The sequence below is a fragment of the Malaclemys terrapin genome, chromosome 3 (assembly GCF_027887155.1).
Source record: "Malaclemys terrapin pileata isolate rMalTer1 chromosome 3, rMalTer1.hap1, whole genome shotgun sequence".
Taxonomy (NCBI): domain Eukaryota; kingdom Metazoa; phylum Chordata; order Testudines; family Emydidae; genus Malaclemys; species Malaclemys terrapin.
Genome location: NC_071507.1, coordinates 115,876,564 through 115,894,122, shown reverse-complemented (window position 1 = coordinate 115,894,122; position 17,559 = coordinate 115,876,564). Strand labels below are relative to the sequence as shown.

Sequence of the window (17,559 nt, the reverse complement as noted above, 5' to 3'; positions counted from 1 at the left end):
TGGTTGACTGGTTCTTGCTCATGTGCTCGGGGTCGTGCTCAGGGGTCGGCAACATTCGGCACGCGGCTCGCCAGGGTAAGCACCCTGGCGGGCTGGGCCAGTTTTATTTACTTGCTGACGCGGCAGGTTCGGCCGATCGCGGCCCCCACTGGCCATGGTTCGCCGTCTCGGGCCAATGAGGGCGGCGAGAAGTGGTGCAGGCGAGCGGTGTGCCGAACGTTGCCGACCCTTGGTATAACTGATCACCATATGTGGAATTTGGAAGGAATTTTCCCCCAGGTCAGATTGGTAGTGACATTGGCAGGCTTTCACCTACTTCTGCAGTGTGTGGGTGCAGATCATTTGCCAAGATCATCTGGGTGTATCTTCTTTAATCATTTCCCTGCTATTGCAGGGGCTTGAGCACTGGTGCACCTAAGTCCCTCCTGTGGCACAGAACAGTCTAGTTTCCTTTGGGCTATAAAACTTTTGGTCTGATTTTCAGTAGATGAATTTAGTATGTAGGTGCTGGGTATTGTTGGTGGCCTGTGATATACAGAAGGCTGAGATGATCTGGTGGTCCCTTCTGGCCTTAAACTCAATGACTATGATTGAACCCTCCCCTCACCATTGATGAAATCCAGTAGGTTACAGGATGATGGGGAGGGCAATAGGACACATCCTGCTTTACACACAGCAGGACTGGACTGCCAGTTTTATTTTGCCCTTCCTGGGAAAGCTCTGTCCACTGCCCTGCATATTCAGGGTGGGGGAAAGAGACTCCTTTTTCCCTTATTGATGGATTGGGCAAAGGGCATACTCCTTGATTTACATTTCTCTGCCTCTTCCCCAGCTGAAATAATGATGCATTTAAAAGAGGCAAAACAGATAATTTGTCCAACTGGCCTGACAAATATTTATTACATCTTGTCTCAGCTCTTTTTGCTTAAGCACACAATACATCTCAAGCAATGAAAGAGAGGGCAGCTTGGTAGTGCTCATTTGCATATCAGTAATACCCACAATGCGCTTCCAACTCAAGGCTAATTCCCATTTCTAAAGAGGAACTGAAAAGTCTGGGTGCACATGAAGTTCAGGCTCTGAGTACTTTTCCTCAGCCAGAGAAGGCAAGATAAGTTACTGAATCATCTAATTATGCATGTGTCAGATTGATGTTAAACACCTCGTTCCTTCACCTCTCCTACTCTGCATCACAGGTGACAGTCTGCTTGGTGAAATTATCAGTGAGGCAGGAGGGATCTTTATACATGTTTTTTTGCAGCAAGATTTCAAAACTGAATGACGCTACAAGGGCCCTAAAGCTGATTGTGGTCCGTTCTGGAGTGAAGATGGCTTAGTGAGCTCATACAAGTGCTGTGTATTATTATCAAGGCCTGGTATGCGAGCAACAGGAAACGTGTTCTGTGGGGAAAACATTGGTTTAAAAATGCATCACTGGGGATGCTGTACATAATTTCCTTCTGCTTTGGGGGGGGAGGGCAGAAGGGGGGAACCACCTATAGCCTTCAAATTACAGGCAGTTTAAACATTCTTTAACTTTCAATACAGATCTATTCATGGATCCATTAGGTGTGAACTATTTACATCCCACTCCTGCAAACTATACTCATGTGAGTAATCTCATTAAGATCACTAAGGTTACCCAAGAGAGGAAGTACTATTGATGTGTGCAAGGGTTGCAGAATTAGGTACTGCCACAAAAATAATAATAATAATAATTACATCATTATAGCTCCTTACCCTGTAAAGACAAACTCAAGCCTTTTCTTAAATAAATAAGCTGGTAATGTCCTAAAAGAGAGATCAAAATGACAGGAATAACTGCAAGGATGTGACAAGTTAGACATCTTGTTAAAATTGTACTTCGGCCATGATGAAATTCTCTCACAAATCCAGTCTGGCCTGTCTCAAGTATGATCAATTTTCTTCTTCGTAATTGCACTCTGGTAAAATAAATCTTATGTGGAAATATGCAGAGCACTAGTTCTTAGTCAAAGTACAAAAAATAGCACTTGTTAATCACTTGTTTTTAATGTGGCAAGAGTGGGTTCATTCACCTGTATTAATAGTGAGATATATTCTTATTTGATTTAAATTACATGAGATCAGCTGGGAGAATATTAAAAAGACAAAACATAATTACAATTTTATGGAAGTTTAACTGAACACATTATTTATATTACAGTCGTAGTGTGACTGAGGTACCCCAAATACCTAGATACCCCAACTGAGATGGGAATCCCACTTTCCTTGCCCCAAAGAGAGTTATTTGTCCACAGAGACAAGACAGACAAAGGGAGGAGAACAAACGTACAGAAAGGGGAATTGACTTGCTGAAGGTCACACAGCAGGTCAGTGGCAGATCTGGGAATAAAACGTAGATCTCCTGACTCCCAGGTGAGTACCCCATCCAAGGGACCACACTGCCTCCCCACGAATGCAGCTGACCTGATACTCAGTTAATGCCTGATACTGAGGGGTGCTGTGCACCTGTCTCTTATATTGATTAAGCCCTTACTGCTTTAACAGTACACAAACCAATGTGCTTTTTACTTAGAACAAAACTCTTAAAAAGCTTCTGTTCTATCAGTGAATTCCCTGCATACTTTCTTGACTAAGTTAACAATGCGCTGCAAGCCAATAAATATAGTTAATCATAGGTGTACAATTTATTATAGTCAACAAATTAACAATTCCAACTAAAAAGTGACAATTGTTTTTTTTAAATGAATAACAGCTACAGATCAGATGATTTATATAGCATCAACAGTCTATCATTTATATAGTTCTAATTACCATCAGACCTATCAAAGGACTTAGGAAAAGGATGAAACAAATTCCTATGAAAAAACAAACCCATGTGCCAACCAAGACATTACATTCACTAAATTAAAGCAGGGCCTGAAAACTGTACCAGATGCCCTACAGTCTGAAAGATTAAACCAGAAGCTTATAAAAGATGGGGGAGGTTCTAATGCAAGGGCTAAGGGGAATGTTTCAGTGAGCAGTCCAACACCTCTCTAAGCAGATGGGTAGGGAAAAAATGATGGGGGTCCTACCAGGGGCTGTGCCTGGATTGTACATGGGGGCTCAATCTTTCATATTAACTTCTGATTTGGAGGTATATGATTACATTTGGATAGTAGGTGTATAATTTATCTTTCTTATGCCTCCAGCTGGTTGCTGGAAGGGAGATTCTCTTCTCTTCTGCTCTCCCCCCCAGCGCATAGTCTTTTGACCTTTGGAGGCAAGGATCTCTATTACCTTACCCCTTCTAATCAATTTTCTGGCTATTGCAATGGATGGGGGCTTTCTTTCTTTCTTTATATTTTTTGGATCCTCATCCTGCACTACCATTTGGGGTTTTTTGGGGGATATCTTCCCAGATAACTATCACTAATGTTTGCTTCAACTACCACTCAGAGCTTTCCCAAGAAGGGCAGAATAAAATTGGCATGGTTCCTGTCAGTTTCACAGCTGTCTGCAGGGTTCTGAATATCAGCAGTGAAATTGACCAGATTTGTTAATTTTACTCTGTGGTTGAATGGGGAATCTGTAAGCAGAGTCAAAGGCACTGGAGCTGTCTGTTGCAGACTTAGGAACAAGACACTGCACTGTTTCACATTCAAAAGGTTGTTTTCAAAACCACACATGCTAGAAAGTTTTTTTTAAATGACAGGTTAAATTCTGCAAACACTAATCGCTCATCCCACTTTGCAACTCCCTAGTCACCACAGATGAGTTGGCAAGTGGATTTTTCAAGCCATGAATTGAACCAAATGACAAAATAATGATGCAAATAAATAGTAATGCTACTTGGATATTAAGGTCACTCTGTGTGAAATAATATTCTTTCAAATATGAATTATAATTAATGAAAACACTATAATAGAAGTTTGTTACTCCAGTTAATAATGGCAAATCCAGAAGATCAAAACTGTAAGATCTTTGGGGCAAATGCTATACTTTCCTATGTTTTTGTACAACATCTAACACAGTAGGATTTTTTTATCCTGATTGAGGCTTCTGGGTGCTAACACAATAGACATAAACCAAAAGATTTTTATCTTTAGCTGATTTTTATGAGCGCTCCTCTTTTGTTAGCACCCACATCTGTACCTGGATTGTCAAGAGTCAAGGGGATCTGAGGCATCTCTTGTAGTTGAATTGTCTTGCCAAAACCTTCTAAAAATGTTAACCAAGAATGGTAGATTAGATTCTGGATGCTAGAGACTGCCAGAATGAAGTGATTTTTTTTTTTTTTTTTTTTTTTTTTTTGAGCAGTGACTGTACTACAGCTTCTTTAATAGAAGCCTTCACCAGCCAGGATGGACATGGTTTGAAAAGGTTTCCCAACACATCTAGTGCCTTAGGAAGCTACACTGACCTAAACTCAAGTGGAGACCCAGATTCCACTTTGCATCCACAGAGGCAGACTGAATCCACACAAAATTTCCTCATAATGGTAGGGACTCATGCCAGCCAGAGAGCTAATATGACCTCTCAGAGGAACCAGACTGTCTGCTATTCAAAACAAATGGGAATTAGCTGATGCAAGATTTAACAGATGCTATGGTAAAGGCAAAGAAACTCTACTTTGCTTCCCACATAACCGTGGACATAACCGTGGCATGAGATGTTAAAAACAACTGCCATAGGTGATTTGATTTGACGTGAGATTTCTGCCACCAGTGAGCTAGCGGTCTTCTCTCTAGCCTCAGTTGTTGTATGAGGATGAAGCCAGGGCACAGGTTGCTTGGTCCTCTTCCTCCTCCTCTCCACCCCACGTCCCCACCCCTGGCTGCTTGCAAAAAAAATGCCACATGCACCTAATTCTAAGCAAGGATTCACAGCTGAGCATCCCAAGCTAAGAGAGCCGCTTCCTTCCAGCCTAAATTTAGGTGCTGAATTCTGTGAGGGGGGTGGGGCTTAGGACACACCCCTTTCCTTAGCATCTCCCATTGGCTAGTTTAGGCAAGGAGCTGCCTAGCTTGCTGGCTTTTTTGAATCACATTCTTAGGCACCTGTCTGTCCCCATTCATTGTATAGTAAGCCTGGGTGCCTAACTCAGGCCTTGTGTATCCCAATGATTTCCTAGGTGCCTAAAAATTGGACATTGTGATGCTTTTCGTGAATCTAGCCCACAGTATTCATTCAGTACATGATCACCTGTTTCCAGCTTTGTTACTGATATGTTTTTTTAGGCTAAAAATATTATATAAACAGTTGTATAAATCATGGTTGTATAAATAGGAGGCATTAAATACAGTTAATAGTGAATTCTAGATTATATAAAAGAATTAGTTACACACGACTAGCTACAATATGTCATGTGAGAGGCTATATGATAAGTGTGACTGAAGTCAGCCACTAATAAAACAGGATTTATTTCTCCAGTAGTGGGGTGCAGGTCAGCTCTAGGTTACTGTAAAGCCATGCATGATAGCAAATCAGACACAATGCACTTCGCTTGCCTGAAACCACTGTAGCAATTGTTTGAAAACTGGGGTCAGAGGAAAATAAAGCACTCAGTGTCCCTTCAATAAACAAACACCCTAAAAGCTCAAAGGTCTGGAGGTCAAAATGACTTAAACTGCTGGAGTCTTTGGGTCTTGCTGTGAAGAATGGGCACATGCTACTTAGCATACACACTGCGCTGGCCAATTGCTGTAACTTATGCAGATGGATGGAATAAAATTATGGCTTCTTCCTTTCATGCTGTACAATGGCAGTAGTTAAAAACCAGCAACTGCAACAAATCTCATCCAGGAGCGGTGCCAGGGTTTTTGCTGCCCTAGGCGGTAGCGCTCCTTCTCAGAGCATTCGGCAGCGGGAGTCCTTCCGCTCCGCGTCTTCAGGGCACTTCGGCGGCGGGTCCCAGAGTGAGTGAAGGACTCGCTGTTGAAGCGCCTCGAAGATGCGGAGCGGAAGGACCACCGCCACTGAATTCCCACCGAGGATGGCAAAATGCCACCCCAAATCCTGCTGCCCTAGGCGACCGCCTAGTGTTGCCTAGTGGAAGTGCTGGCCCTGATCTCATCTCATTCTGGCTATATGTCATGCTAGTGCTTGCAGTTAATGCTACTTTTCATTTTTGCTTTGTGACATTTCTCTAGTTAAACTGAAAGTTATCCGAACACTGCACATGGATCTCGGCAGTACAACCCAGGGAGTAGGATGGGCACCTAGTGAGGCTTTTATAAATCCAAGGAAATCAAAGAAATTTTATATAAAAAATTGTAAAATTGGGTGTCTGCAGAACACTAAAATATAAGCCAAGACTCAAAATTCCCATTAGTTAGCTTCCCGTTTGCATTTCTTTATATAACACTTTTGATGTCAAATTTTTATATAAATAGAGCTTAATCAATTTAGACTAGTGCACCTATTTTTGAACAATGCTTGACCAGTATGGCGCCAAAGTCAGGTTTCTTTCCATAGGATCTGAGTAGGAGGAAGCATTGATTGGGGCAATGACAAGAAAAGGAGAGAGTAGGCAAGCAATAGGGAGGGAAGGGAGAAAGAAGAAGAGAGAATCAAGAAAGAAAAGGAGGGGTCAGGAAAAAGACAACTACTACTAAGGGGAAAACATAAAACAGGAACGGGGTGGGGCTGTAAGGAATGAACGTTTGTGTGTGTGTATTTATCAATCAATCTGCAATGGAAAGAGGAGACTGAAGAAAGATTGGAATAAGGAGAGAGGATAAAAAGATGGTAAATGAAATTAGAGAGAAAAAAGGTCAAAAGAAATGTAATCCCATGATTTGATAACAACAACAAAATAGTTATCCAACTCTACCTTCTGTTACATTTCCTAGTAAGTCCCTGGAAAATGTTCCACAACACTTGGAAATATGTAAAGACAGAATGTTGTTGCGTGGGACTTGGATTAGTTTGTTGGCTACTGGGTATGTAGCCCGGTATCCAGTTTAAAAAAAAAAAAAATTGCATTTCTCAGTGGCAAGTAATTTTCTACCAACCATACTCAGACTTCAAGTTCAGATGAGAATGGAGCACGTATAAAGGTTCATTGTATAGCAGGACAAGACTGTCACAAGCCTGTGAAGGGACTTCAGTTTCTATAGGTCTCACGTATTGTGCAGAGTGGACTAGAGATGAGTCTTTATGCAAATAACTCTGCACTATGTAACAACTGTAATATAGCTCCATTATTCATATTTCATTGTATAGAGCTTTTCTGCTTTGCCTTTAATACACAACTTGCTATTTGCAACACCTAAGATTTCCTCTATCATGTTGGGTTTAGATTTCTGGGTAGCTTCAGCATTTGCTCAAAGTAAAAGCTGCATTAAATGGCTTAGAATCAGTGCTTAATTTGTAATAAAAGAGGTGCCGGGGCTCAAGCTGTGTGGCCAGAGTGCGGTGGCCACTGGCTGGGCACCCAGCTCTGTAGGCAATACCACGGCCAGCAGCAGCACAGAAGTATGCCATGGTATGGTGTATTGCCACCCTTACTTCTGCAATGCTGCTGGCAGTGGTGCTGCCTTCAGAGCTGGGTGGCTAGAGAGTGGCAACTGCTGGCTGGTATGCCGGGGTGCTGGGACTATGAACTGCCAAGCCTAGAGGTACCAGGGCTCAGCTGAATTAAGCACTGCCTATAATGTATTTTTCTTTCTTTTGTGGTTTTCAGCAATGTAGCTCACTTAAGTAATATAGCAAAATCAAGAAAGAAAGCCCAGTATAGATAATCAAGATGCCAGGGTAAGATAGCTTATCTTCTATTTTCATGCAATTTCCTTTCAAGGGTGGTTTTTTTGTTGTTTTTAACATGGACAGGTCCCTGAATGGTTCTAACTTGATTTATTTTATTTCATGGATAAATTGGGTGTCTTCTCCTGATAGCAAATGAAAGCATTTTCTGGTAGTTTAATCATTATTCTTTTTGTCTTTTTCATTGGAGGGAGAAATCCTTGCCTTTTTCAGCTGAGAACCATGAAATTATAAGTTTATTATAGGCCAAATTCTGAGACCCATACCCACCTTGAGTACCTCCTTAATGGGATTTTTAATGGAATAAGGTACTATAGAATGTGAGTAAGGGTTTCAGAATCTAGCCCTATAGAATCACAGCTCCTTCAACACTATGGGTGAAATCCTGGCTCCATTAAAGTCAATGGGAATTTTGTCATTGACTTTAGCGCGGTCAGGATTTCACTCTCTGTTATGATAGCTTAAGGGTCTGATCCAGCAAACAATATATAGGTGGCATTCTGGATCCCTGACAGGCTCGCTTTGTAACAGACTAATGTGTTCAGAAGAAATGTTGTCTGTCCCCTCGAATGAAAACAAAAAATCTCCGCAAACCCAGCTCAGGCCACTGGGGACTTGGGCAGCAACTTGGCATTTAATGTAAATGAGCTCCCCACATTCAGGTGGGATTCTGTAAACCAAAGGAGTGCCTGCCATTTTAAGGATGGCATAATCCCAATACATGGCCCCAATGGAGGAGAGAGAGGCCCTAGCCATCTTTAAATACCTTATGTACTACAGCTAGTCAGATAACGTTTTTGGTGAACATTTTTATGGACTATTTTCTCTCTTTCATCAAAATTTTGACTTGTCTGATAATCTCTAATACAAGTTAGTGTGCCTGTGGAAGAGTATGCTTGTGTCTCTTCCATTCCCCACCATTGGAAAGGAGTGCAGGGCACTCTGTCAAAGTGATGGAGCTCACATGCTTCCAAACAAGAGAGCTGCAGCTGCTTCTACAGTAGAAAAAAAGTGGGGGCGTTTTTTAGTGCTCATGTTAGCAACAGTGCAATATAGACTGTACTGGGTGTTTTCAAGACCACTTTGATTTGGGTGTCCTGCACTCCTTTCCAGTGGTGGGGATAGGAGAGGACTACATAGGAGGATGCATGATGTCTCAGATTAACATATACATATATCTTTCTATCTGACACACAGGATTTGATGACATGATGGTAAAAACTTGGTGCTTGGTCTACTCTGTGGTTTATACTGGAGCTGAAGAATGCTCACAGAGTTTCCTGTACACACACCTTACGTGGGAGAGACCTCTTTGAGCTGATGAGTCTTTTTCCCTCCAGTTGAGCTTTGGGATAGAGCTGACAGCCCAGGTTCCTTTTTTATTTTTAAATGTTTCCTCTTTGACTGAATGTCATATATGACAGTTAGGCTGGATGGAGTCTATCACACTGCTTCTGGAAAGTGGCCAGTTATGGGTGGCTGTGGAATGCTGAAAGCAGTCCTGCAAAGGGATCTGCTGTAGTCAGCTCCTATGGTCATGTAGAGCCCCACTGACTCCAATAGGACACATAGGGATGTAAGAGTTCGTGTACAGCTGGTCGAAATGATTTTGACCATTTTGCATCAAAAATGGAGTTTCAAAGACTGACTTTTTTTTCCATGGAAAATTTCACTTTATGGAAACTTTAAATCAAAAATAAAGAAAATTTTTGACAAAAATTGAAAAATTTCATCCTTTTGCAATCTTTCATTTGTAAATTATAAGGCAATTCCACCTTTCCCCTTTTTAAAGTTTCCATTGTAAGTAAAGAAGGAGAAAGTAACAATGTGAGAGAGAAATTGGGTTTTTCCCCAAGTTTCTCTTACTACCATGCCCACTTTTTACCAGCAGGGGAAAAAGGGGAAAAGTTTTAACATATAATAGAGAGTGGGATTTATCTTGACAAATCAATGGGAAAGCTTTCAAAATGAATTTTTTTTAAATAAAAAAAAATCATGAAAATAATGGAATGAAATGAAAAATGTTTAATTTCTTTCAATTTTTTTCATGAAACATGCTTACCATTTTCCCCAGTTTGTTTTTTTTGGTTTGCTAGCAGATCTCTTTGCAGACCTGGGGCCTTTACCAGTAGTGTTCAGCTGGCAGAATAATTACAAGGGAAGAACCTCCTTGGAATAAGGAAGAACCTTTTAGCAACCTACTCTGGAAAGTCCACAGTTTTTATAGGCCAGACTAGGCTATGGCCAAATTTAGGTAGTGAGACCAGCATGTAATTATAATTTCTATTACATGTTTATTTATATAGGAATCTTTATATTTATGTGTGTGTAAAATACATCATTATGTACTATTTCTATTTTTAGATGCAGCATGCACACATTATGCAATCTCTCTGTGCTAAAATTTCATGTGGAATGTAGCAGATGAAAATGATCATCAGATTCTAAATAGAGTATTGAAACTGCCTTGCTAGGGGGTAAAAAGTACTCAGAAGGTGATTAATTAAATCTTAGTAGGCTGACATTGCCTTTAACCAGAGAAGTTCCAAGCAGTGGTGTGTTTCTTTTTTTGTTTTCATGAAGAGACTCTTTTGTTGTGCTTTGAAAATTCTACAGTGTACTGTATGGATCTGAGAGTAAACAATAATGAGAGAGAGAGGTGTTGAAATTCCCTTTTGTTAGCAGTTGAAGACTGGGGAGTTGTAATCTCTATCTTTGGAAAGTTTTGCCAGGGAAAATTGGGTGCATATTTCTAGTGTTGGACTGTAATAGTCGTCCATGCAACTATGATCTTAAAACAATAGAAGTTGCACAGATCTTACAGTATATACATTTGATAAATGGGAAAATAATTAGGCAGCTCAGAAGGTTGTCACTTTCTATGGGAAAATTTACATTTGCTTTGGCAGTTTATATTTTTGCTGCTTATATTTGACAGCTCATTTTATCTGAGGATACCTATATGGCAAATATAAAATCAAAATCCATCCTTTGGTTTACATGTTTGATAAATAACATGAAAGGAGATGGTTAGAAGTTTTCTACCTCATGTTTTTGCATGCCCTCATCATTCCCTTCTGGTTAGCCTAACCCAGTTCACCCTCTATTATTGACAGGTACACACTGGTGGATATTTTGCGTGCCATACTTCTTTCTTTAGAAGCCATGATTGAAGATCCTGAACTTCAAGTGAATGGATTTGTTTTGATTATAGACTGGAGCAACTTCACCTTCAAGCAGGCCTCCAAACTCACACCAAGCATGCTGAGATTAGCCATAGAGGGCCTTCAGGTAAGGTTCCCTTTTTCACTCCTTACTCTATTTCCTTGGCTCCAGGTTGAAAACCTACATATTCAAAGCAAACAGAAAAGGCACATTTGTTTAAAATAGGGACATTTTCACCTTTTGAGATAATTGGGTTGCCCCATCATTTGGGACAGGGCTAATGAACTATGGGTCTGCCCTGGCTCCCACAACAGGAGTTTTGTCATTGACTTCAATGGCAGTAGAATCACGCCCTAGTACTTGATCCTGCAAGGTGCAGGGCGCTTTGGTTTCACATCTGACTTCACTGGGACTGTGCCCCAGTTTAAAGTTAAGTAGGTGCTTAAGTATTTTCTGAATCAGGATCCAAAGTGCTCGGCATGTTGGAGGATTGAGACCCTATATATTTACTGTAATTTACAGCTGCTATAGTTGCTGATAATTTTAGAGCATTCTACCCAGAGACGTTGTGAAGGACACTACACAACTGCCAGTTGTTTTCTGTGGTCTTTAATGATTGTTAAAATGAAAAACTGTAATCTGTGAAATAATTGCTCATTTGAAGGCAAGCAGTAATCTTTATGGAAAAATACCTATGACTCACCCTTGTGGCAGTGTGCTTTGCTTTTATAAGGCCATATATTTCTTTCCTTTGTTTTTTTCCCCCGATTTTAATTATTTAAACATTTTCATTACTTATATAAAACAAAAGAACAACCTTATCTTTGCATTTTACTCACTTGGATATTGCTAGCTTTGCAGGAATTGTGTAGTGCTGGGTCAAGTTTTGATCTAATTCTTGAAATGCCTTAACCGGTGCTCAGTCTACTACCACATAAGTGAATGGTTAGAACTAACAGACTGTGATCCTGATTCTCCCCTCACTTACTCTGGTGGAGCTCCATGGACTTGACTGGAATTACTCTGGATTTGCATCAGTATAAGTGAGAGGACAAGCAAGCCCCATATGTGAAACAGTGAGCTAAAATAAATAGTCTGTGTGTAAGCTGGGCTGCGAGGACAAAGAGCAAAGATGCAGGTTGGGTTGTTATGCTTTGAACAGAAATGGCATAAAGTGAACCTGTGGCACAAGGTATATGAGAGACTAAGAGCACTGTGTGTGTTTTATGTGTGTGGGGTTTTTTCTCTTGTTTTTGGAAAGTTTGGATTTAGTGTGTGATTTTTATTTTGCAATATCAATCAGCATTTGACTAAGGGCAGGTCTACACTTAAAACGCTGCAGCTGCAGTGCTTCAGTGAAGACACTACTCTGTCGACGGGAGAACTTCTCCTGTCAGCGTCGTTAATTCACCTCCATGAGAGGCGGTAGCTGTGTTGACAGAAGTGCTCCAGTCAATAGCGCTGTCTATACTGGGGGCTTAGATCAGTATAACAACATGGCTCAGGGGTGTGGATTTTTCACACCCCTGAGCAACGTACTTATATCGATTAAGTTGATAGTGTAGACCTGGCCACACTCTCGCCACTTAATTTTTGTGTGTATAATATAGAAATATGTCAAGCACTCAAAAGTTAGGAAGTGCCAGATTGAAGATTGCCCATGCCACCTTAATTCAGTCCCCTTGTGCATATGCATTATGAGACAGTCTTTCATTACATGATCATATACTGGTTTTGCACAGGTCCACTGCCTTATTCCTTAAACAGGTGGATGTCGCTCTCTGAATGAGTGGTTATTCAATATTCTGTTTTCTCCTCATTCACTGTGAGGCCCCATGACTTCATAGAATCGTAGACTTTAAGGTCAGAAGGGACCATTATGATCATCTAGTCCAGTGGTTCCCAAACTGGGGTTCATAAAATGTTACAGGGGGTTCTTGGGGAAAAAATTCCCTAATGGCGGACAGAGCTGTCCTTAGGGATCCCTGGCAGCACGGGGCTAGCAGCCTGGAGCCCCTGGACTTCCAAGAGCTAAGCAGATCAAAGCAAGCCTATCTACCACACTGAGGAGATTTAAACTTCAAGACTCCTTATAAGAAATGGAAAGGGAGGTGGATTTTTTTTCTCTTTTTAAAATTAAATAGGCAGCTAGTTTTGTTTTTAAAATTATTATGAAGAACAAGTTCAAGCTTTGTTGTAACGTGCGTTGTTTGCCTGGACTGCTCAAGACCTGAATGCTTGTGTAGGAGGAACTCTGTGAGTTGGCTTCTTAAATACCTTCATGCTGTTTTACATCGGATACTCCTTGATGAAACATAGGAGCCTTGTCTTATAACAGGCTTATTCAAAGTGATACAAGCTACAAAAGTGAGATCTTGGAAGAGTGTTGCCGTTTTCATAATGTAATAAAAATATTGTAAATATTTAAATATTTAATATAAATATAAAAATATTTAATATAAATAAATAATAATTAATAATAGTGTATAATAAGCATGTCAAAAACAAATTTTATATTTCCAAGATCACTGCTTTTATAATTTATACTCAGGTAAAGGAGAAAATCCCTGGAAATATTCATTTTTAGGAGGGGGTTCATGAGAACTGACATTTTAGTGAAAGGGGTTCACTGATAGTTAAAGTTTGGGAACCACTAATCTAGTCTGACTTCCTGCACAACACAGGCCACAGAATCTCACCCACCCACTCCTGTATCAAACCCCTAACCTATGTCTGAGCTATTGAAGTCCTCAAATCGTGGTGTAAAGACTTCAAGGTGCAGGGAATCCTCCAGCAAGCGACCCGTGCCCCACGTTGCAGAGGAGAAAACAACAACCCAGGGCCTCTGCCAATCTGCCCTGGAGGAAAATTCTTTGACTTATTTACTGCACACTATTCAAACTTAGGGGCTTTTCCATGGCACTTATCACTATAGCACGAGTGCTTCACAAATATTAATGAATTTATCTGCACAAATCTTCACAAAAAGGGAGGGGATGAGAGGCAGGCATCATCCCCATTTTGCAGATGGGAAACAGAGGCAAAGAGAGATTAAAGTCAAAAGTTCCCATTAATTTTGGGTGCCCAATATAACGTGCCTATGACCTGATTTTTCAGACGACTTAACATTTTAACATTTCACTGAATTCTGAGATTTTGTAACTTCTGAATGCTTGACTTTGCAACATTAATAATTTTTTTAACATTTTTTGGGGGGTGAAATTTCCTAGGTTTTAAAAATCAAGCTGAAAAAAACCCAAAAGGTCCATCACATAGCGTTATAAGGACACCCTTATCGGTCATCAACAAGATTAGAACCTTTAGATCTACCACATAGCTTCTTCTTTAAACACCTCTTCACTTTCTACACTTATGCTGCCAGAAACTCTAACTGGATTGTAACAGGATGGCTTGTCCTTGGGCTGGAGAGCCTGGGGCTAAGCTAGCCCTGGTTAGCCCCATCTCAGATTAATCAGGTGATTCAAATTTAAAAGGCAGCAGGAAGCAGCAAGGGGGTTGTGTGGTTGGGAGAAGTAGCGGGGATGGCTGGAAGCCTGACAGTAATCTCAGGAAACGACTTTGTGTTTGTTTTGGGACTTTTTAGTTCTGTTTTTGACAAAGTGTTGCCAGCCTGGTGAAGGGTAAATTAGTGTATTTTGGGCTAAGAAGGTGACTGAGTGAGTTCTTAAAGGGGCCCTGCTGAAGGGGAAATAGAGGTGGTGGTGGTGGCCAAGGTGCTACATGGATCTAATACTGTGGACTCAAAGAAATACAATTTAGCACTTTGCTAACTCCTGGCGCATGTATATTATGGTGTTAATTAATTGCCTTCTGTGCCCGGCTCTCTTGCCTTATCAGTGCTATGATGTTGTGGTCATACCAGTTATAGACACAGTTGTATGCTTTAATACTTTTCCATGGGCCAGTGAGACCACAAAATTACTGATCTGAATGTCAGGTGCTGCTTATAGCTTATGTAGGCAATGAGCTTAGAATATGTTGCAATTCAGTATCTTTAGTCAGTCAGGAGAAGCCATACCTTCTCAGTAACAAACTTTCAGTCTTGGTTTCCCTTTCTCACAGTATGTGGTCTGCTTGACATTTTTATTGATATATATTTCTATTTGTATGATTTTTCTTTCCTGTTAGAAAAAAAATGAGTACTTTGCACAATTGTGACCAGATGACCCAGTGAAATCTAGGAAGTCTGTTATAAAAATAGGCAAGCTTTAGTATACCAGGTCTCTAACAGCAAATGAAGCAGCTATGCTACCCATTTGGTGGTGATACCAGGTAGTAAGTTGCATTTGTCACCAACTTTTCACCATCTGACCTACCCTCTGTGCAGCAACTCATTCCTCTGGCCTATTACTAATGCCCTATTACTATTGCTTCAGATTTCTGAGAAGCTTTCAGAGTGCCACCATTCTTTTTAGAGACAAGGTGGGTGAGGTAATATTTCTTGTTAGACCAACTTCTGTTGGTGAGAGCAATGATTTCAAGCAACACGGCTCTTCTTCAGGTCTGGGAAAGGAACTAAGTGTCACAGCTAAATACAAGATCAAACAATTTAGCATAAGTAGTTAGCACATATTGTAAGGGACTATTTAAGATGAAGTGGCCTGTTAATAACCCTGTTTATAAAATAAAAAGGAGGGTTAGTGCGTTACAGATTGTTATAATAAGCCATAAATCCAGTGTTTTTATAAAGACCATAATTTTTAGTATTTAGCAAAGTTATGAATTTAAGCCCCCAGGCTCATCTTTTGAAAGTGTTGTGTGGGTTTCCTTTGAGGACCAGGTCTGAGTGACCAGAGACCAGAATACACCATCCTAGCCACTATGGATGTAGAATGGGGTGGGCAAACTTTTTGGGCTGAGGGCCACATCAGGGTTGCGCAACTGTATGGAGGGCCAGGTAGGGAAGGCTGTGCCTCCCCAAACAGCCTGGCCCCCACCCCCTATCTGCCCCCTCCCACTTCCTGCCCCCTGACTGCCCCCCCTCAGAATCCCCAACCCATCCAACCCCCCCCTGCTCCTTGTCCCCTGACCACCCCTTCCTGGGACTCCCAACCTCTATCCACACCCCCACCCCTAACAGCCCCCTGGGACTTCCACCCCCTATCCAACTGCCCTCTGCTCCTCATCTCCTGACCACCCTCTCCTGGGGCCCCCTGCTCCTAACTGCCCCCCGGGATCCCACCCCCTTATCCAACCCTCCCTGCTCCCTGTCCCGACTGCCCTCCCGACCCCTATCCACATCCCTGCCCCCTGGGACTCCCACTCCCAACCCTCCCTGTTCCCCATCCCTGACTACCCCCCCGAACCTCTGCCTCATCCAACTGTCCCCTAGAACCCTCTGCTCCCCTACCCCCCGCTCCCTTACCAGGAGCAGAAGCTTGCAGCTGCGACACCCGGCCAGAGCCAGCTGCACTCCCCATGCTGCCCAGCGGGAGCGGTGGGCCTGTGCGGCAGCGTGGCTGCAGGGGAGTGAGGACAGCGGGAGAGGGGCTGGGGACTAGGCTCCCTGGCTGGGAGCTCAGGGGCCGGGCAGGATGGTCCCGCGGGCCGGATGTGGCCCACCGGCCGTAGTTTGCCCATGTCTGATGTAGAAGCTCTCTATGCAAACATTCCACACAAAGATGTACTACAAGCTGTCAGGAATAGCATCCCCGACACTATCACAGCAAACCTGGTGGCTGAACTTTGACTTTGTCCCCACCCACAACTATTTCAGATTTGGGGACAATTTATACCTTCAAGTCAGCGGCACTGCTATGGGTACCCGCATGACTCCACAGTATGGCAACATTTTTATGGCTAACTTAGGGGACAAGAGCTGAGGAAGCGTTGTTCTAACACCCACATAATTATTGGCGCATTCAGTGCCTTGGATGAGGGACAACACACGTTGTGATAGGCGTGCATAGGACCCATGGATCTTGAAAGGTATGTTAATCATTGTAGCAGTGGAGATATGTCTGCAGGTTTTGCTTCTGTTGTTCTGGCAGGGTCTGGTGCTGCTTTGAGTTAGTGTGTCCTAGTCTGTGGGGCGCGGCTTCTAATAATGATGATCATCATCAAAGTAAGTTCAGCAGCAAGCATGTGATGAAATACATACTTAAAAGTTTGATAATGTGTTATACAGACAATATAAGATTTATGATTATCTTAACTATTCATTTCCTTGCTTTTAAGTGTTTGGGTTTTGTAAATGATGTCACTCAGCAGCCTTAATGTTTTTGTCAAATGAAGGTTTTGGCTTCTTAATTTCCCAGAATTTTTTTAAAACCTTTCACTTTTTTTTTTCTTAACCTTCCCCCAACAAAACCCAACGGAATAGAATGGAATGTGTCTGATTTGATAAAGGGGTGAGCTGTGTTGGTTATGATAGAGATCCTCGGGAACAACCGTTATCTTAGTCAAAGCACATTGGTACATGATCGGCATGTTCACTGCGTAGCTACCCCCGCACCTCCTTAAGCCCCCACCAAAAAGTGGGTATGCCCAGTGCCACTCTGCATTCATTCTAAGTGTCAATAAAATAGCGTAGTAAATTAAGAATCAGAGCCAAGGCTAGAACCCACATTAGTTAGCTGCACAGTCAGTGTGTAACCCACAGGGCCTCCCAGCCAAGCTGTTGAACCTTTCTGATCCTTAATT

General features: G+C 41.8%; 1 protein-coding gene across 1 annotated transcript in view; it reads left to right on the top strand.

The window, feature by feature from the left end:
- The window catches only part of CLVS2 (clavesin 2), a 58,870-nt gene that overhangs the window by 2,257 nt on the left and 39,054 nt on the right, over positions 1-17,559 (top strand). The window contains exon 2 of the mRNA XM_054023021.1: positions 10,848-11,022. Coding sequence (XP_053878996.1) covers positions 10,848-11,022 — 175 coding nt within the window. The remainder of the gene's footprint in view (positions 1-10,847; positions 11,023-17,559) is intronic.